The 22,011-nt window shown below is 34.5% G+C and overlaps 1 protein-coding gene and 1 non-coding gene across 2 annotated transcripts in view; both read left to right on the top strand.

Moving 5' to 3' along the window:
* The window catches only part of Rpp30 (ribonuclease P/MRP subunit p30), a 29,117-nt gene that overhangs the window by 2,011 nt on the left and 5,095 nt on the right, over positions 1-22,011 (top strand). Inside the window, exons 2-9 of the mRNA XM_005333740.4 lie at positions 2,031-2,086; positions 2,688-2,744; positions 3,034-3,108; positions 5,621-5,692; positions 11,580-11,669; positions 20,515-20,631; positions 21,219-21,248; positions 21,648-21,685. Of these exons, the coding sequence (XP_005333797.1) occupies positions 2,031-2,086; positions 2,688-2,744; positions 3,034-3,108; positions 5,621-5,692; positions 11,580-11,669; positions 20,515-20,631; positions 21,219-21,248; positions 21,648-21,685 (535 nt within the window). The remainder of the gene's footprint in view (positions 1-2,030; positions 2,087-2,687; positions 2,745-3,033; positions 3,109-5,620; positions 5,693-11,579; positions 11,670-20,514; positions 20,632-21,218; positions 21,249-21,647; positions 21,686-22,011) is intronic.
* Positions 15,601-15,729, top strand: LOC120886013 (small nucleolar RNA SNORA51). The gene has a single exon (XR_005728795.1). It is a non-coding gene; the product is annotated as a small nucleolar RNA SNORA51 (small nucleolar RNA).

Genomic DNA, 22,011 nt, shown 5'->3' with positions numbered 1-22,011 from the left:
GGAGGCTGAGGCTGGAGGATTGCAAGTTCAAAGCCAGCCTCAGCAATTTAGTGAGACCCTGTCTCAAATTAAAAAGGGTTGGCCCTGGGTTCAATCCCTGATACCTGGAAAAACTTATGAGTCAAAAGGCAAAAGACTACTTTTTAGTCTGTGGAAATTTTTATACACTAAAGAAGACAAAGCCCCCATTTTTAGTTTATGATGTTATATAAGAAACCAGTGATAAGCTTCAGATAAATGATATATGAATTTAAGAAAATACACCAAAGACTGATTGGGAGATTACTCCTAAGATGCCAGATGAAGAGTACTCTAGGAGAAAGTTTTGTGGGAAAACAGACTTTTTGACATTTCTGAAAAACAAGGACATTGTTTAGTAACCAAATGATATCCTAAATGGTATAAAAAAAAATTTAGCATAGACTTGGGAGTGGTAAAGAAGAATGGGAAGGAAGTATGGTTGGTTGATTTGACTGGGTGAAAAGCAAAGACCAAAGTATAGGAATATTGCTCTTTTGTTTTTAAATATTGCTTTCTCCAGGGGCTCTTTTCTGCCCCCATCCTGCAATCATGTTTCATTCTGCTGGGTTTTCCATAGAACCTTTCCTTAATGACAACAAAAAATTATTTACATATGATGACTTGTTTAATTGCCTTAATTCTCCAATGAAACATAGGATGAGAACTGTTTTATTTACCTTGTGTGCTCAGTGCTTGGCTTAGGGCCTGTCAAGTAGTGAAGGCTCCGTAAATACGTGAAGGAGGAAGGAAAGAAGGAAGTTAGACAAACTGATGATGGGGAAGACCACAATTTGGCATCACCGTGCATTATTTTGAATATTAATAACTTGTCATCCCATTGGTTTAGATAACTTAAAGATTAGAGTTATGATTCAGATGCATCTTAAGTAGACCAAATATCCAGAGCAATGTTAACTGTGAGGAGGAAGGTAAAGCAAGCTGCTGGCCTCAAAGAATTCCCAATCTGCTGATGGTAGGCAGCTGAAAAAGAGAAGTGGGTGGTGGTATGATGGAGTCAACACTCCCATCTGTCCTTAGGAGAGGGAGGAAATAGGGTGAAAAGCAAAAGAAATGAATGATAGTAAAGATAATAGTGAAAGGTGTTAACTTGGTGTGATGAAAATGAACATAGGGACATGAAAGAGAGTATTGATTAGAAAAAGCACAAAGTTAAAAGGCTTTAGTATCATGCCACCAATACGTCACAGTAGTGAAAGCCCTGACTATGTGACTGGCACTGTTATAAAATATTTTGCGTATATCATCTCATTTAATTCTTATGATAAGCATATGAAATGAGTGCTGTTATTATCATTGTTTGACAGATGAAGAATCGAACTACAATTAAGTAACTTATAAGAGGTAGTGCTTAGATTTGAAAGGAGACAGCTTAGATTTGAAAGGAGACAAAGTTCCCACCATAACTGCTTTGCTAAACTGCCTCCTTTTCTTTTCCTTTGTTCTTTTTTTATTTCCCAGTACTGAGATTCAAACCTGTGTGTCTGACCACGTGTTTGCATTGCATAAATGAAGAGCTAATAGATGTTAAGGCAGTTTTTCATGAAAACTTATACAAGTTGAGAATCCCTCATCAAAAATGCTTGTAACCAGAGTGTTTTCAATTTGAGAGGTTTTCAGATTTTGAGATATTTGCATAAGCTTTACCAACAATCAAAAAGTTTCAGATTTTAGATTAGGGATACTCAACCTATATTCTCTTCTCTTTTGTCCTCAGCTCTCAACCCCCATACCCTCTTAAAGAGCACAATGAATGGCATTATGCTTTTAAATTGTGACCCTCTCTTCCATTTCTACCTTCCAGCAGTAGTTCAGCATGTATAAACCCATCACCTATAACATGGACCTGCCCACAGAAGAAACCAACTTCTTTGTGAACAAATTGGATCCCAGAAAAGTGTTTAGGAGCACTCCTAGTCTTGACATAGAACCAGAATGGGCCTGTATGTATCGGAAAGAAAATACTTAAGTATTTCTGTTTTTCTTTTCAGTTGGATATTCAGTTGTTGCCATCAATCATGTTGTTGACTTTAAGGAAAAAAAACAGGTAAAATAAGATTTCTGAAGTTAGTAAGTTAGGAGATATTATTTGTGTTCATACTAGAAACATGGAAGCTACAGTTAAGCATTTGTCTTAAATGTACTGTCTTTGTGTACTATTATTTTATGTTAACGATTGAGCTGATGTTTATTTGTACAAAATGATTGAGATTTTTGTGAAGTATTTTGGCATGGTATAAGTACAGAAAGTTGATTTGATGTTATTTAAGTCACTGTCAATAATGTTTAAAAGTGCATTGTTATCAACTGAACTGTAATTACAATATTTTATCTTTTATTGTCTTAAATTCTTAAGCACATTAGTAAATATGTATATTTCTCTTTAGGCCAACAACTTTATCTTATAGATTACTTCTGTCTAAAAATTAGTTTTTGTCCCTTTTATTCACTGATGTTCTTAGCTGCTTCTCTGATCTTTTCCTTCCTTAAAAAAAAAAAAAAAAAAAAGAGGTTATGTAGTCTCCTAAATACAAGAAATTGGCCTTCTTTCTTTGAAACAATGTATGTGAACCCCATGTCAAGTTTTCCATTTTACATTGTACCTTTAACATGTACAATCTAAGATGACTGTTTGTCATTTGTTGTAGGAAATTGAGAAACCCATAGCTATTTCTGACCTCTTCCCAACTTTCCCAATTGTACAGGTAGGTTTTTTTGTTGTTTAAGAAGTATAATATCCTGAAATAATCTCTTACTATTAATTTGATACTTCTTTTTTCGTTAATCTTCCTTCCTAAAGTCCTACAACTTTTAAGTTATCTCATTATATAGATATGCATACATCATATTTTTATCTTTCTTAATATAAACTCAGAGAACTAGGCTTTATTGATCTTTTCTATTCCTTATAGCTAGTCCCTTTTAATGAGTTCTTTCCACTGGTAAAGAGGAAAATCAGTTTTATTTTTATGCTTTTGATATTTTTATTTATAGGGAAAATCAAGACCAATTAAAATTTTAACGAGATTGACAATTATAGTTACCGATCCTTCTCACTGCAATGTTTTGGTAAGTTAATTATTTTTTCCTTTTCTTTTGGCCTTGTAACCTGTATTGAATGTTAAACATTGTTGCATTTCATCTCACCCCATTTTTACATCTCCCCACCACATTCATGACACTTACTTGCTTTCCTTATTCTTAGAATTCACACAGTATAACATGTTATGTTACTTGTGGTGAATGTGTAAAGATAACACAATTAAGAATTCCATGTCATCTATTAGTCATTGAACTCATTATATGAATCAGACATAAAGTGGTTGCTGGGAATGTTGCTGTGAATAATACAGACATGGTCCTTGAACTTATAAAGCTTATAAGTTTAATTGATAAGACAAGCACTGAACAATTAATTATTTCAGATGTGAGGAATACCTTTAAAGGGGAAGTGGCAAATAAAGAATGCTCTGGGAGTGTATAACCTTAATAACTTATTCAAACTGAGGCCAGAAAAATCAGTAAGGGTTACCTAGGAGCCAAGCAAGAAAGAGTGTTTCTGCAGACAGCATACAAACGCCCTAAAACAAAGGAAAACTGTGTTGTAGGAAGTGAGAAAAGACCTGAAGGACTGAGCCTTGTGAGCTGGCTACCTCCTAACAGGAGACAGGGAGGTACAACGCAAACAGGCAGGGAGGCTTAGGTGAGGATTCCAATAGTGGGAAGTCCTTGAAGCCTTTAATCAAGGGAACAAGATTATGGGATTTGCTTTACAGAGAATATATTAGAGGAAGTAAAGGAGGGGGGAATTTGAGAGGCACAAAGGAGGGAGGATTGAGATTCCCTGCTAAGAGTGTGATATGGGAAGAAGAGATCTAAAACAGTCCTGAGGAACTTCACCATTTAATAGTGAAACAGAGGATGAGCCAAGATTGAAGTCAGAAAAGGAACTACCCTAGAAGTAGGAAGCAATGAGGAAAGAAAATGGAAAGTAGGAACAAAAGGTGATTAGGTAGCATCGATATATCAGAGTAGTCAAGCAGGAGAAGGGCTTAAAAAAAGTCGGTTGGATTTATTCATGAGAAAGTCATTGGCAGCCTTAGCAGAAACCATTTCCATCAATATAATTGAGATAGAGGAAAATACAAATAGTGTGTGCTGCTGACTTTGCATAGGAATTTGACCCCTTAGGAGAACAGAAAGCATAGGGTAATTGGTGGAGATACATATATATATATAAAGAGATTTTGTTAATGGGAGAGATTCATGTGATAAGAAAGATCATCACGTGTGAGAGAGAGAAAATGAATCCCTGAGAAGGTAAGCTGTTTTATCTTTAGCAAGAACATGGTGGAACAGAATGATGAAGGACAGACTGACTCACTTTATAACACTTGACAAAAGAACTTGTGAGAAGCCTAGTTTTGATATTTTATACATCTATAAGGTAACATTTTGGTACTCTAAGTCCAGATGGACATAAATAGAACTGACTTTTGATAGGACGGGAAGACTTTGATTTACTCTTGTTATCATGAACATCCTAGTGGCTCCTTTTTGTCCCCCATCCCAAATGGAAATGAGCAAGTGGAGAAGAGAATCCTGGATCCTAGCTTTTTCCAGAGCCTTTAACCTGCCCTGTCTTAGCCCAAGTTTGTCCAGTATGCCCTCTTACCTGCTTAAGCAAGGCACTGGCTGCTTCTCTTAAACTTTGGTCTAACTTTATTATGCTTTGCCTTTTCATGAAGAAGAGGTTGTAAAAATTTAAAAGGTACCAACATACAAAGAAGAGCTATCACACTTTATCCTAGCATTCAGAGAGTATACATTTGAATATATATTTTCCAATCTTTTCACGTTTAGATACATACATTATAGGTTTGAGACTTTCTTTTATAAACAATAATGCTGTCTTTACTGATGTATTCTCCTGTCCTAGGACTCTCAGATGTTTATTTGTATTTATATTTTTTTGATGCTATTCTTTTTGTATCACATACATTGCATAGTACACATGAACTTAGTCTTGTATATTTTTTGTCTTGGAAAAAAAAAGGTGAATTCCATTGAGGACAGATTTATGTCCTAGTGATTTTGTATCCACATAGTAGGTGCTCAGTGAATGTCTGGCAAGCTCATTCACTACATTGTAAGATCAAATAGTGGATACAGTGCTGTATGTCAGACACAATGTTTGGTCTACAGATAGGGAAGACCACAATTTAACATTGCCGTGCCTTATTTTGAATATTAATAACTTGTCATTCCATTGGTTTAGATAACTTAAAGATTAGAGTTATGGTTTAGATTCATCTTTAATAAACCAAATGTCCAGAGCAGTTTAACTGGTGTACATTTAAAGCATAACAAGTGTAAGAAGGAGGAGGATAATTAGTGGGTTAGGTGTTAGTACCTAATTCTCATGTGCTTTTCTCCCAACATACAAAGCAAAACAGAAAAATCGGTAGCACATTAGAAGTGTTATGTGATTGAAATGTAAGCGTAGCTAGATCACTGTGCAGAATTCCATGTATGTATATTTTTTGTTACTGTATTAATAACATTCTTCTTCTGTCACTAGAGGGCTACTTCTTCAAGAGTCCGGCTGTATGATATTGTTGCAGTTTTTCCAAAGACAGAAAAATTATTTCATGTAAGTAACAATTAAGTTAAAAAAAGCTAATTCCATTTAACAAATTTGATATATGCCTTTGCAGGTGACATGTTTTATCCCATCTGAAACTGTTAGGATTTTTCATTTACAGTTGAGCTCTAGAATTTCACAGAGGTATATTTGAGGGGATGTGTGGTTTTTTGTTTTGTGTGTTGTTTTATCTATCTAGACAGTTTATGGGCTCAGTTTGAAAGAGCCCATCAAATTTTTCCCTGTTGATTTTTTTTTTTTTTTTTTTGGTACCAGGGATTGAACCCAGGGGCACTTAATCCCTGAGCCACATTCCAAGCCCTTTTTATTTTGAGACAAAGTCTCACCAAGTTGCTTAGGGCCTCTCTAAGTTGCTGATGCTTGCCTTGAACTTGAGATGACCTCCTGCCTCAGCCTCCTCCGTTGCTGGGATTGTAGGCATGTGACATCATGACTGACTCTCCTGTTTCTTTCTTTTTGCTACATTCATTCAAAACTTCTCTTGGATAAATATTGGTCCATCACCCTCTAACTCTAAAATCACTTGAGTTTCTGCCCTTCTTATTCAACTGTTGCCTAAAATGGAAGAAAAGGACATGAAAGCTTCACCCTCTGTTTCAGCTTCCACCTTTGCATGCTCTGAGGTACTGCCCATATGCCAGTATGATTGTCAGCCTTTAGTCTTCCAGAAATTCTTCATAATCTATCATCTGCTAATATGATTTCTTTTGCTATTCTGACAGCCTTTATGAATTGAATTCCTTTTGACTTTTAACATTGCCATTTTGGTACCTTTGCAGGAAAGAAAGGAGCTTAACGTGTACTCATTTTGTCAACTTGAGATTGATGATCCTGGGTATTTTCAATTATTATAGTAAAGGAAAAAAATCAACTGTAATGCAGTTTTTCAGGAATATGTTTCAATGTGTAAAATGAGGTATAACTATTTTTAGAAAGTTTTGAAAGTTATCTTTATCTATGCTCAAAAAAGGATCCATCTCACAGAGGTATATCTGCCAAAGGATATAACAGGAAAAAAAAAATACTGGTCTTAGATGTTTTAATTTTACCTCTGTTCTTTTTTAAGCCAAATTTGTTCTAAAATTGTAATTTTGTTGTTGTTTTTTGTCTTAACTTTATCTAGTAGATGGAACTATTGACTAGAGTTTGATGTGTGATAGGTTTAGTTTTTAAGGAACACTATGAATTCTTAATTATATAAATGGAAGGAAACACCAAAACTTATCCATAGGTACCTATTCTCTTTTGATAGCATCTTTATAAAATGCAAAATTATAGTATAATAACTTGTTTCAGTTAAAGGGATGAGTAGAGTAGTTTTTAGACATCAAAGACCTCTATGGAAGTTTTAAATCAGTCATGTTTCATCCTTACCAGTAAGTTTACAGTTGAGTCTGGATATCTGATTTTTCAAGTTCCACAAGTAAAGTCTGAGTCATTGCTGAAATCACTGTATAAAAAGAACCATGGACTTTGCAAAATTTTAAGCAATTGCAACTTAGTTTTGTTATTAAGTAGTAACTCAGCCATGGCATAGACTAAAAAGTTGATCATATACGATGTTTTTTGTTTTATAATTGATTTCTGAATTAATTTTGAAGATCATATAATTTATGTTTCCATGACCCTTTACTAGTGATTAGGGAAACAAAATAAGTAACATTTTGGCTAGAAAAAATGTACTTATAGAACATTCCAAAGACTTTTATGTGTTTATTTTTTTAACTTATGCAGCAATCTCAGGATAACTAGGCCGAGTATTTACTACTATCCCCTTTTTATAGAAGTGAAAACTGAGACTTAAGCTAAATGATTTGCTATAAATACCCCAGCAAGTATGTGAATAGAGGTAGGACTTAGATTTTAGATTATAAGTATATATGGCAGTTTTAACTTATTCATTTATCTTATTACTTTTTTTTTCTCAGATTATTCAAATTTGAACTTGCTAAAAACATGCTTGAGGGTTGTGGATGGAACAGTCAGAAATATTTTGGAAATGGAAGATATATATAAAATATAAAAAAATTCACACAGTAATTGTTTGGAATTGACTGATATTCCAAAAGTTACATGAGAACAGTTTTTAAAATTGGAATATCTCCATATAAATCATACCCATTCTTCAGTTGAAGTTAGAATTCTTCCTATTTCCTGGAGAAAATAATTTAAAAAGATATCTTCCTTCTCATTATAAAGGTTTTGTTAAGTGTTTCATGGTTTATAGTCAGGTTAGGTGCAAGCAGTATGTTGTTTGATAGGTTGCTTTCCATAAGTGATTTGTTTTGTTTGCAAGTTTATTACCCGGAATTTTAACGGATATTCATATAGGTTTGATATTCTAAAAGTTAGGTCTCTAAAATGAGTCATAAAATGTTTAGATTTTATACCAGAAAGTATTGATGTATATGTGTACTTGTATATGTACATTTAATAAGTAATTACTTACTAAGTAATTAAAAATAAATAAAAATGTATATATACAAGTACACGTATACATCAATATTTTCTGGTATAAAATCTAAACACTTTAAATAGCATCATTTCCACAGGAAATAGCATACTGTTTTCCACAGCATGGAAGATGTCTCATAAAAAAGAAACTCCGTTCCCTTAGCTTCTCCAGGGGATAAGGCAAAGATTAAAGATCATCACAGAGAGTGGGTCTACTCCCATGCCTCCTTGGGATCAGGGACAACCGTGGAATATTACAGAGAGACAGAGAGTTGCTTAGTACACTTAGGAGCTTCCAAGTCATTTATTCCCATTTAAGATTAAATTAACTGAGCAGGATAGAGGGAAATTCAGGTTATTTACTCCAGTAAACTCTGAACTGCTTAGATTAGGCACCCTATCAGTTAAAGAAATATTGAACCTACTTTTCCAGTATGTGTCTGTTTCTTGAAAGTTATTTTCATGTTCCATTATGCCAGTGTGCTTTGCAACATATACATATAAAACAAATTTTAGGAAAGTGAATTAAGAAATAAATGAAAATAGAACTACTGGTTTTTTCTCTGCTCCTCAAATCTATGCCTTCTCTTTGCAGGGCACTGTTATAGAGTAGCATTCAAGGCCATTTTCTCAGGATATGGTCTTCTAGCTTCAGATTTTCCTGTGATATTTGTTAAAATGCATATCGTTAGGCTCAACTTATTGAATGAATCATGAGAGATGGGGCCTGGTAATCTCCACTTTTAGTACATTTTTTAAGGGGAGTTTTGTGACATCTAACATTGAGAACCACTGTTCATGATCATCTCTTTTCCTTTGTAAGCCTGACTCTCCCTGGTATACTGTTAATCAAAAATTCCAAAGTTTATTACCCCAACATCCATGAAAGAAGTTTAGGGGCTACAGTGTACTATGAACCCCTACCCTCCTATTCCCTTTGTGTCATAAAGGCAAAGATGTATGTATTTTTATGGAAATATGTTTTCTTTGTTGTAGGAGTCCCTGGTGCACGTGCATGTGTGCACAAACACACAAAATGTATATATATGTGTATATATACATACACACACACACACACATTTCACATATATGTATGTGGCTAACTAATATGAATTCATATGTAATCATTTTTAAGAGAAAGCTATTAGAAGATTCTTAATCCCAAAATTATATTGAATTTCATCTTTTTAATGATTTAGAAAGCATTTCATTATAGTCTGAATATTAACATTTAACTTTATGGCTCTTTAAATGTAACAGTTAAACTTTGGGTTAATAGAAAGCTAAATAACAGAAGAACTCAGTTTGGGGCATTTTAAGTTCTTCGTGTCAGAAGGAGCCAAATGGAGCTGTCCTTTGAAATGAAAAGTTTCTTATAATGGATTACTTACATACAAATTCATTGTTTAATCAGCCACTTCTATAGGAAAGGGGGAAGAAAGGAGCAATACATAAGAAAAAGTAACCTAATCTAGCTTTATTTTGAGGAGAGTATCTATTACTGAGATTCTTATGTATCTTTTCAAAATATTATTTACCTTGTCCTTCCCTTCATTCTCCCCTCTGTCTCCTTTCCTTCCCATCTGATGCCTTGTTTTTTTCACCTTACCGTGTCATCTTGGAGATTGTTCCATAAAATCAATTAGAGATTAACTTTTTTCCCCTATAAGAAGTTGGTATATTCTATCATATAAAGGGATCATAAATATTTAAGTAAAACTGAGGGATGTTTAATTGTGTCTAATCTAAGTGAAATTGCTAGTGTATGATTTAAAATTTTGATAGCTATTGCTAAATTGCTTTTCAAGACCTTTTACTTGTTTAAAACCCTGTGTGTGGGCTGGGGATGTGGCTCAAGCGGTAGCACACTCGCCTGGCATGCGTGCAGCCCGGGTTTGATCCTCAGCACCACATACAAACAAAGGTGTTGTGTCCGCCGAAAACTAAAAAATAAATATTAAAAAAATTAAAAACAACAAAAAAAAAAAACCTGTGTGTGCCTGTTTATTCATTCTCATATCAGCACTATATTATTGAACTTTTTGATCTTTACCAGTCTGGTAGTTAGAAAATGATGACTATAACTTGAACTTGTTTTAGTTATTATTCAGAGCTTTTCTTCATCTATTCCTAAATTTTCAATGACTCTTTTATGAGTTGGACAGCTGGAGCAGTAGGGATAGGGCAGATTATTTATGAGCCAAGTGTTTCTGCCAAAACAGCATTGCTTCCCAGGCTTACTAAGTTACCGTGACCGTCTTAGAGCCAGGCAGCCTCTGATCATTATTTGCTTCCTAAAGCCCTTGGGTGGAGGTAGGAGTGACCACAGTGGAAATTCTGATGAAGGACAATATGTGCTATCCCTGTCAATGATGAAGGTTGGTACCAATCCTGTAGGGGATTACTACCCTCTCTTGACCCCCCTTCCATACTTCACCATTTTTCCTGGTGTGTGCCACTGATATTGGTTTGCTAACATAACTACGCAGGCTGTTTAAATTTGTTCATCATCCTGTACACATTGGTACTGTCAACAGGGATTATTTTTAATACAGTGCAAGACAACAATTCTTTTTATCTCTATAAATCAAGTAATGGCAAAAATCAAAGCCAGATAAGAATCTTTGAGCAGTATGCTCTTGCATTCTATCCAAGCAGCTCTGTTGCCCAGCTTTTCTTTCCTTCCCTGATTTTCCACTTATTCTGATTTCTTTATCTGCTTAGTTTTTAATTTAGTATGATGTTTTTATTTTAGAAGAAAATGCAGACTATTAATCAATAATTAGATCAAATGAAAGGGAAATTAAAAGTTCAAAAATACATTCATTGTTATTTGATTTGCAACAGCTCTGCTTCTACCATTTATATCAACTGTTTCTATTATTTGAACAAAATGCTATCAGTAGTTCCATGTTATATTTCTTTAGCCACTAAATAGACTGAATGGAGCGATAGGCTTGGGACAATTCCTGATAAAAAGGACAATTCCTCAATAACTAGTTTGTGGAACAAATGTACCATGCATACATTCCTTTTGACTTACTGCTTCCTTAGATTTCAAAACAATTTCTTCTTTCTGGAATAATCTGAAGTATTTCCTTAGATATTGAGCCTCAATAAACAATCCCATTGTAGAAGACCATCTGAATTAGACGGTCCCCAGGTCTTGTCTTTTGAGGAATGTCTATAGACATGTCTCTCAGCTTCAGCTGGATCACAGTTAAACCATTCAAACCAAACCTGAGGGAATGGCTAAACAATCGGCTTTGTAATGGGTCAGATGTATTTCAACACAAACTACAATAACAAGCATAGAGGGATCCATACCTATCCATGTTTCTCTTTATTCAGGTCTGACCATATCTTGTTTTTACTTGTACACATTTTTCATTTTGCCTTACTTGTTTTTTCTTCTTAATAGGTTGCTTGCACGCATTTAGATGTGGATTTAGTCTGCATAACTGTAACAGAGAAACTACCATTTTACTTCAAAAGACCTCCTATTAATGTGGTAAGTGTTACCCTTTCCATTGTATATTTGAGTCTGTAGAAACTTACATTAGCATATTGGAAAGGAATAGAAGAAATCAACATTCTTAGAGGGAAAATAAAAACTAGGTAAGAAGAAACAGTTTTAGAGAAGATGATTTTATTTTTGTAAGCTAAAATAAAAAGTATCAAGATGTTTCTGAAAAGCCTTAGAAATTAAAATTTATGAACAATGTTTTTTAAGAGGGTAACTAATAATAATGGGTGCTTATATCCTGAACTTTGAATATTAAGGAGACAGAACAGTCAAGAAAGATAGGAAAAGTAAATAATAATAATAATAATATACAGAGAGTCCTTGAGATACTAGCAAACTCAAAAGGAGTAAGGAGCAAGTCATGGAATCACCTGAGCATGAATTATGCAAAATTATAATCTGCACTGAAGCATGCTAGCTCATACAAGAGCCCAAGGTTGCTTTTGTAATAACAGTGTGGCCACGAGTTCAAAATACTTGGAATTCAGAAGTGAAAGACCTCTACAACGAAAACTACAGAACTAAAAAACAAAACTAAGGAAATTGAAGAAGACCTTAGAAGATGGAAAGATCTTGCATATTCTTAGATAGGCAGAGTTCATATTGTCAAAATGGCCATACTATCAAAACTGTTATATAGATTCAATGCAATTCCTATTAAAAGCCCAATGTCATTCTTTGTAGAACTTGAAAGAGCAATCATGAAATTCATTTGGAAATATAAGAGACCCAGAATAGTCAAAGCAATCCTTAGCAAGAAAAGTGAAGCAGCAGGCATCACAATACCAGACCTTAAACTATACTACAGAGCAATAGTAACAAAAACAGCATGGTATTGGCACCAAAATATTCTTCCCTATTGCTACAGAATTTTCTTTTTCACCCATCTACATAGTTTTTTCTTGTTTTCCTATACCTTTTATCTTATATCTGTCATACTGCTCTCTAAAGTTTCAGTCCCCTTCCATTTCCATTCTAAAGGTGACATTATTTCATACTAGTAACTATTTGATAGTTATGAGGTCAACAAATATGTTAACTATTTGCTTTGGGAGCAAGATCTTAGGAATACTATTTTATTCAGTGGCTTCTAAACCTCAATCTTGTTCTCAAAAACTACTATACTATCCATGCAAAAAGTTTGGCAAATATAATCCAAATTACATACCCTATTTTTTCAGAATTAGAATATTAATTTTTTCAAAGAGGTTAATTCCTTATTCTTTTGTCTCTTTAGAATCATTACTCCTTGGATTGTTGTTTTTTTGTTTTGGTTTTGGTTTGGTTTTGACTTTTTTGTTTTTTGTTTTATTTTGTTGGGATAGAACAAAATAAACTGGGGATAGAACCCAGGAGTGTTTCACCCCTGAGCTACATTCCCAGCCTATTTTATTGATTTTGAAACAGGGTCTCACTAAATTACCCAGGCTCGTCTCAGCCTCCCAAATCACTTGGTTTATAAGCATGTGCCATCACATCCTGCTTACTTGCTAGATTTTTGTTTCCATTTTCTCCTAAGGAACTGACTTGATGCTGAGTATTAAGAAGAGATAATGAGGGGAAAAAAATGGATCTGTTTAGGCATAGAAAAATTTATTTACTTATTTACTACTCCTGAAAATATGCTGCTAAATACAGCTCTTTTTTTTTGGTTAATGAAGACCTCTGAACAAGTTTAGTATTGGCTGAACTTGAATCACTGGTCTCCCCATGCCCGTACTAATACTTCTAAATAAATGAAGAAACACTTACACCTGAATCATCACATTTTGGAGTTTGAAGCTCTGTGTACTGTTGAGCCCACTTATAAAATATGGGATAATGAAAACTAGTAAGAGGTCATTTAACTCTTCAGTCACAGGGTTAAGGCTGTTCTCATTGGTTGTCTGTAAAGTAAGACCTCTGATGTGTGCCCCAAGTAATTATGAAAAAAGCCACAAATTAATACAGTCCCCAGGTTTAGGACAGTAAGTCTTGTTGGCCTCATGTATTTTTTTCTCTCCAGAAGGAGCAATCGGTCTTTAGAAGTTTGCCTTAGCTTTTTACCAGCTTCAGTCTGCCAACCCATTCCTACACAAATAGCATCTCCAGAGTTAGGCATTACAGCCACTCTGCAAATTATTATTGAAGTACAATTTTTTCACCTTTTTCTTCACCTTAATGAACTAGGAAGGCCATCTTCTAGGTGGCTCTGCCTGAATAAGTTCACACATGATACCATGTGTTGGCTGGGAGAAGTCAGTGGCATGTGATGCTGAGGCCAAGTCAATGGAGAGGACAGCAATGCACAGCTCATAATTCCTCATGTTCCATGACAATGGTAAGATTCCCAGTGCTGATTTTGGTGAGGACTTTTAATTGAATTTCTTATGAACTCGCCTTCAATTTAAACCAGATTGCAAGCTTCTAGAGCATACCAGCTGTGCATAGGCCTTTTTTAACTACTCCCAATATCTTGCCTAAAAGTCTTTCTTGAAATTTGCTCCTTGAATTGGTATATTTCTAACTTGTTGTATCTGGGTGCAGCTTGGGAATCTGGCCTAAGTTGCTGTCAGTGTTGAGCAGGAAATATATGCATTGAGGAAGTGGGGCACTGAAGCAACACAACCAGGAGTGTGGCACTTGATGCAAAAGCACCAGGACATCCCAGCCCCTCCCCATTCCATCTGGAGGTGCAGGAAAGCTGCTATTGTGTGATGGGTATTTTTGGCATAATTCCCACATTTTTCAACTCAAGAATTCTGCAAGTAAAAAATTTGACGGGAACGATGTGCAATATTTAACACAGTGTCTGCTTTAAAAAAAGTCTTGTGAACATATTACATATGTTGTTTAATAAAAACTAGATTATGGAGTGGAAAGAAAGGCTTGCATAAGATTATTTTTAGTTTTCATCTAGTATAGAAGTAGACTGTGATATGAATTGGTCAAGTAGCAGAAAAGTCCCTATTCTTTATTCACTTAAAAGAGAAAACTAAACACACAGGTATCCAGTTGATTGTCCAGGGCAAATAATAGTTGTTGCATAGGTGTGTTTATCATTTGCAATATCATGTCTAATGTTGGTATGGAACTATTGGAGATATACTCATTGTGAAACATCATTTAGTGCATATGGATAATAGTTCAGTGTTAATTCTTGGTCCTTCCATGTTCGCATGGCTTTGAGGATAAATTTGTCTTTGACCATGAGAAGTTGATAGGTTAGCTTTATAAGGATCACATTATTCAGCACATAAGAAAACAACACAGATCTAAATTGGTGTCCTTTTCTTTAGTGATAGTGAAAAGCGAGAGTATTAAGATAGGTAATTCATTAGTCTTACCTTTAGGCCAAAAGCCATGTGAGAATTATCAGCTCAGAAAACTGAGATTAGGGACTAGGAGCTGGAGCACCCAGCGTTTATACCAAAATGCTCCATTTGTGCACTTGACAGTACTCAACAGCACTAGGTCTTTTTGTCATCTTCACCATGTGCTTAGGGCTCCATAATATCAGTTGTGCAGACTTCTACAAAATCTTCTACAAACCTCTTCTGGAATTTTTAGTTAATTTGTATGGCAATCTCAACTCTACTATGTGATAGATATATTTCCAAAAAAAAATGGATTTGACTGCTTTTTGTGGATTATCAAGTGACTTCCTCAGCATTTTATAGCAAAAGCACTTTCACACCTGCTGTGGCCCAGTAGCATTGAAGTGGGGTGGATGTTCATTATCTCCATATGCAGGTAATGAAATTGAGCCTCAGATAGTTTGTGACTCATGGTTAAATGTTTCTCTCAAAAGAGTTGGCTAGGGATTTTTACTGTTTTGATTCCAAATCTATCATTCTGAAATGCTATGTAAAGTTATTTTACATCTGAACTCTTTGTTAAACACAGAACAATTTCATATTTTAAAACATGATCTTTAGGCCTCCTGGTACTTACCACAGGCTGTGTTCTTACACTGACAATATAGAAAGAGGAGGTAGAGTAAGCATACCACATGTACACCCAGCCCAAGCCCTGTGCCTGGTCTGCATTGAATGGGGAATCATGGAATTGAAGAGAGAGAGGGGAAAAAAAAAAAAAAAACATGATCTTTATTCATTTGTGTTTTGAGAAGGATTTTTTTTAAGCACCACATACCTTTACCTTTGCTTTGTCTTTTTGTTTTTTAATGTTATTGCCATTAACAGTGACTTCAAGTTATCTTTAGTTACTTGAGAAATTTTTTTTAAAAAGAAAAAGAATAAACAATACAAAAAATGGATTAGGAATGTTAAAAGACATTTCATAGGAGAGGAAATACAGATTGTCCTTTAAACATAAGAAAAGTAGCCTAAGGGCTGTGGATGTAACTCAGTGGTAGAATGCTTGCTTGGCATTTAGGGTCTCTGGGTTTGATTCCCAGCACCACCAAAACAAAAAGAAAGAGAAAAAAGAAGAAAAGATATTTAAATTCACTATAAGACAAATTCATATTTAAATTCATATTAAAATCTGCCTATACACTGTGTCATAATGCTTTGGGAAAATAGGCATTCTCATACTTTGTTTGTAATAGTGTAAATCAGAACAGTTCCTGAGGGGAGTGGGTAATTTGGCAACAACTATTAAAATCACAAATAAACTATCCTCTACCTAGTATATTAGTTTCCTAGATCTTCTATAACTGAGTACCACAAACTTAAGTGGTTTAAAGCAGCAGAAATTTAAGGGCTGAATATGGCTTAATGATAGAGTACTTGCCTAGCAAGTACTTGCCTTCTCAAGCCCCTGGTTTGATCCCTGGTGCCACCAAAAAAAAGAAAAAGTCTAAAACAACAACAATTTATTGTCTCACAATTCTGGAGAATAGAAGTCTAAAATCAAGGTATTAGTAGGATTGCGTTCTCCTTCAAACCTGTAGGTAAGCCTTGCTTACCTCTTCCTATCTTTTGGTGATTTTGCTAACAATCTTTGACTGTCCTTGGCTGTTTGCTGCATTAACCCCAATCTCTGCCTTTGTATTTATTTACAGTATGTTCTCCCTGTGTGTCTTCACATGGTCATCACTATATATATATATATATATATATATATATATATATATATGTTTATTTAATCATTAGCACATATTGATTGTACAAATTAATCTTTTTTATGTGATGTTTCCATACATGCACATAACATAGTTTGATTATAACCACCCTCCTTATTCTTCCCCTCTTATTATCCTAGCCCTTCCCCACATGTTCATCTTCTTGTAAGGATACCAGTCCTGTAGGATTAGGAGCCTTCCTTCCTTCTTACAGTATGACCTCATCTTAATTATATTTGCAACGACTCTATTTTCAAATAAGATATATTTGTTATGGTTGGGGACACAATTTATAATATCCAGCAAATCCACATTAGTGTTTATTCTACAAGTAGTTGATACAACCCAAATCTATCAGTAGAGGCTTGGTTAAACATTATATATACCGTATCTTTACAATGTAATACTATGCTGCTATAAAGAGAATAGAGGTTGTGGCCTGAAATGGTAAAGCTTTCAGGACAAAGCTACCTTTAAGGTAAGAAAAAGAAAAATAATACATGTTCATAATTGCTTATGTTTGTGTGAAGAAACTGGAAGAAGACAAGAAGTTAATAAAAGTAGTCACGGGAGGTGAGGATGGGGCAAATAAAAGCAGAGATGAACATAAAACTATTGTTTTCTTATTTTTATTTAATATTCGGCTCTTGTGAACAAATATGTATTGTCATCCATTTGAATTCAATTAAAAAACTATTTTTTTTACAAAATTGACAAAATATTAACCTAGTAATCAACTCCCTGTTTTCTCCTCTTCTTTGTCTATATCTTTGCTTAAGTTTTTATACTTGAATTTTATGGCTATTTTTTCTTAATTCAAGTATTACACACCTGCCCTTGGTAGCATCTTTATGACTATTATTCTCATTAGTAAAGAAATCTAAGCATCGCCTATTGCAGAACCTTTGGTCAGACATGGGAACAAAAGCCAATCAAGCAAGCACTGTCATTCTTTATGAAGAGGCTATTATGAACAATCATTTGATGAGTATACAGTGATTTACATTAAAATGGTCTTAGAAACAGAAGTGAAGGTAATGAGTATAAATTTTATTCATCTAAAGATTTTAAATAAGGTATTATGAGAGAAATGTGCACAACCTTCAATGGCACATTATCTTTTATTTTTCTTTCTCAAGAGTATTCTTGCCAGTTTTAAAGTGAACTTGATTAATGTACCAAGATTAATATCATAACTTTTTTTAAAGAATTAAGCTGATAATTTTATCTTTATTTTTGTCTCCTCTACCTTACAATGAGTTTTTAATTTGCTCTGATCCCCACAAGGGTTTAGAAATTTAGGTTCAGTCAATTAGGAATATTTTGAGATCTGATCATCCAGCTCTAAATCACTTATCTTCTTTATTCTACTGCTTTGTGTTTTAGTCCCAAAACTAGAGAAATGAGGAAAAGAAGTAGATTCCTTAGACTAATTAGTAGTTTTGGTAAAAGAAATAGCAAAGGAGATAATAACATGACTAAAAGAGATGTTTTTAATTTATCTGTGAATTTTAGTTAGCCAAGTTCACCCTTGTACCTGGTCATTGTCATGACCTCTTTTCCATAAACTACTATTTATTCACTCAAAATATAAATATATTTCTATTTGATTAAAGGACAATTGGGTGTTACAAAGAGGTGTTGTGACACCAGCCCTGAGTTTATAAATTAGGCAGGAAGAAGGAGGTATAGATTTAATTATGGTACCAAGAGTGTTATAACAAATGTCATTCCTAGAAATAATCAACACAAGCCAAAGATTTAGAGGTGGGGGAAATTTTTCAAAAATAAGGGGAGAGAGAAAAGTTGCAGTTTAGAAAATAGTATTTAAATTCCAACTAAAGTAATACCAGATATGTAGGAAAATATAAATTTGAGAGCCTTAGGCCTGGGGAAAAGGGAAGATTTGGGGATGGAAAGAAGGAAATCTGTGTTCAGGAAGGAAATGTAGAAGGGACCCTCAGTGTACACCAGAGGCAAATCAAGGTGGACACTTCTGAAGACAAGTTTCTTCATTCCCTGTAACCACTCAAGGGTAGACTTCAGCAGCCTCACCTGGACGAGTTCTAACTCATCCTCTGGGTAATATAAGCTCATTTGCCAGCCACAGACTTGGACTGTCCTGCCCAGACCATGCCTACCATCCTTCCTTATTCATTCCAAACAACACCACAGCCTGTGTGACTTTTGTAACTGGGAGACTAATTATTACCTCCATACTAAAAATCCTTTAGATATTTCCCCTTGCTGTTAGGATTAATCTTTGTCACCATATATTATTAAAGCCCATACAAGTTGGTCCTTCCCATCCTCTTTAGCCTCAACTCTCACCACAAGGTTTCCCCTCCTCCTTTCTTTTCCACCCGCAGGCCTTCCATTTTGTTTTTTGTTTGTGTTTGTTTTTGTTTTATAGGTCTAGTGGTTGAACAAGCAACTGCTTTTTCACTGAGCTATATCCCCAATCCCCTACATGTCACTGTGCTCCAAGCCTACTTTTCTTCTCTCAAAAATGTTCCTTCTGCTATGATTTACTTAATTTCTCCATACCCACTTTCAGACTCTTCCTTAATAATATGTATTACAGCTGAAATTTTAGATCTTTATATATTTGATGGTCTCCCCCTCTAAACTATAAGTTCCTAGAAGGGAGCTTTTATACATAGTGGGCCTAAAACATCTGTTGTGAATGGATGAGTCACTCACCTGGGAAGCTCAATAGCATTGAAATTCATTTCAATCCCATTTCCATCCCTTCCAGGCTTTCTTACCTATAAATCCCTATGTATTAAAAATACACTAAATGAGAGAACTTTTTTTTTTTTCCTATGAAAAAAGCCATTGGGCTGGGGATGTGGCTCAAGTGGTAGCGTGCTCGCCTGGCATGCGTGCGGCCCGGATTCAATCCTCAGCACCACATACAAAGATGTTGTGTCCGCCAAATACTAAAAAACAAATATTAAAAATTCTCATTCTCTCTCTCTCTCTCTCTCTCTCTCTCTCTCTCTCTCTCTCTCTCTCTCAAAAAAAAAAAAAAAAAAGCCATGCTTGTATGGTGAGCTGGGTAAAATCCTCAAGGTCCCAGCTTCTTCCATCTTTTTTTTTTTTTTTCTGGGATAAGCCATCAATCTGAGAAATGAGCATCTCTGCCATAGTGTTCTATAAAGGTGTTATCAGCGTTAAATATATACATAGCATTCCCTTAGTACAGTGCTTGGCACATAGTCATCCCTCAGTGAACCATGACTATTATTCTCTCATTCCACTTAGTTTGTAATAAATGACTTACCGGAAAGGCTTTACCATTCTGTAGGTGTTCCTGAAATCTTCATTTGTCTCTTTCTTCCTTTCTTCATTCTTAAGCCAAAGTACTTGTTTTTTGTTTGTTTTGTTTTGTTTTTTACTATGTTTGCACTTAATTTACCCTATATTTAGGGAAACATATCTTTTTTTCCTTTCCGTAGTTCATGGAGTGGCTCTTCTGCCATCCCACTGGGACTTTGCTTTCCTTAGCCTCTTCATAATTCCTGTTTATATATAAAGTCTGCTTCCCCACAGCTAAGGTAAACTCTGTGGATCAAATTCAATGCAGAGCTGTTTTCTTCTTGTTGGTGTTGCCATTTGAGTGCGTATCTGCCTTTGTTTAAGGCTATACCTTGATGTGTAAGAGATGGGTGGTAGAGATGGAGTGGAGACTTAAGTGAAAATTAAATAAGACAGTGTGTGTTCATCCTAGACAGTTTCTTTTCTTTATTTCCTGTGAAGGCAATTGACCGAGGCCTGGGCTTTGAACTTGTCTATAGTCCTGCCATCAAAGACTCCACAATGAGAAGGTACACAATTTCCAATGCCCTCAATTTGATGCAGATCTGCAAAGGAAAGGTATGGTCCATAAATTTTAGAATTTAGAATGTTTAGAATGTTTTAGATGTGAATCTGACTGTTTATTATTAATACCCTGATATTGTCAAACTGATTCCCTTTTCCTAATGCAGGAAATTCTCAAGGCACAGGCATAAATTTTTCAATTTCAATGAGCTCTGCAAGTTTTAAGGGAAAGAAAAATATCAACAGAACAATAGCAAAAGGGAGGGGAAAGATGTGTTGAAAGCCTTTATCTTTTGATAAGGAATTTGCAATTTACCACTAAGAAAGGAATAGTCTAGATAACAGTTGTTTTGTTATCAGTGAGTTGAATTAAGGGTATATGACCTTTTCAACTAGTTTTTTAAACTTAATTCATGTCTACTAAGATTTGTTTAGAAAGCCTGTTCTCTATCTTTTTATAGGCTGCCTTTAATTTGACATGAGGTCTTTCATTTTTCACTTGAATTGTTTAACTTATCATTAGAAGAAGTTGGTTTTTGAGCCTTAAATGTTAAAATGTGGTTACTGGTTGTTTATAAGACATTTCAGTGATTTTTTTTTACTTTATCTAAGATTAATAGTGAGTACTTTCTGTTTTATAGAATATAATTATATCCAGTGCTGCAGAAAGGGTAAGTCTAGCATGAAGTATTTTGTTTTTGCTCTTCCAGTTAGAAAACTTTGTTGGATTTCTATGGGAGAAATTAAAATAGTAATATAATGAGTTTCATGTTTTCTCTTTTAACTGTGCATTTGCTCATAATAATTGCTGAAAGGTAAAATTTATCCCCATTCATTCTGGGCTTCAAGTTTTGTTTATATAGTTTTCCTTTATATTGTTACAAATGCTTTTAAAGGTTTGTTTATATTTTCATAAACCTAAGAAACCCATCAAAACTATGAGGATCTAAATGTATGTAATTGATTTGATTTTTCGATACTTAGGCATCCTATTAATTCACTGCAAATAAAGCCATTGAAATGGTATTAAATAACTTCTCATATTCAATTTTTCGTTCATTTTATTTTAGCCTTTGGAAATAAGAGGGCCATATGATGTGGCAAACTTGTATCCTTTAGTTTGACATGAGATTTCCCGTTTTGAACTTTAATTATTTTACCTTATCATGAAAAATAAGTTGGTATTTTAGCTGTAAATATTAAAATGGGATTATTTGTTATTTGGGTTATTGGACTCTTCAGTTTTTTTTACATTAGTCTAATATTAATATTAATCACTTTCTATTGAAATATTATTTTAAGAAATTTAGAATTTGAAGTGGTACTAGAGTGTAATACGATTTTTTTCTCAACCTCTTGCTGTAAGCTTACCAATTAATGTCTTCAGAAATTTTCTCTTGTTGTAGAGAGTTTCATCCTTCTGTTTTGTTTTTA

The sequence above is a fragment of the Ictidomys tridecemlineatus genome, chromosome 1, assembly GCF_052094955.1.
Source record: "Ictidomys tridecemlineatus isolate mIctTri1 chromosome 1, mIctTri1.hap1, whole genome shotgun sequence".
In the NCBI taxonomy this organism is placed as follows: Eukaryota; Metazoa; Chordata; class Mammalia; order Rodentia; family Sciuridae; genus Ictidomys; species Ictidomys tridecemlineatus.
Note: the sequence above shows the minus strand (reverse complement) of the source record. Positions and strands in the feature narration are given on the sequence as shown.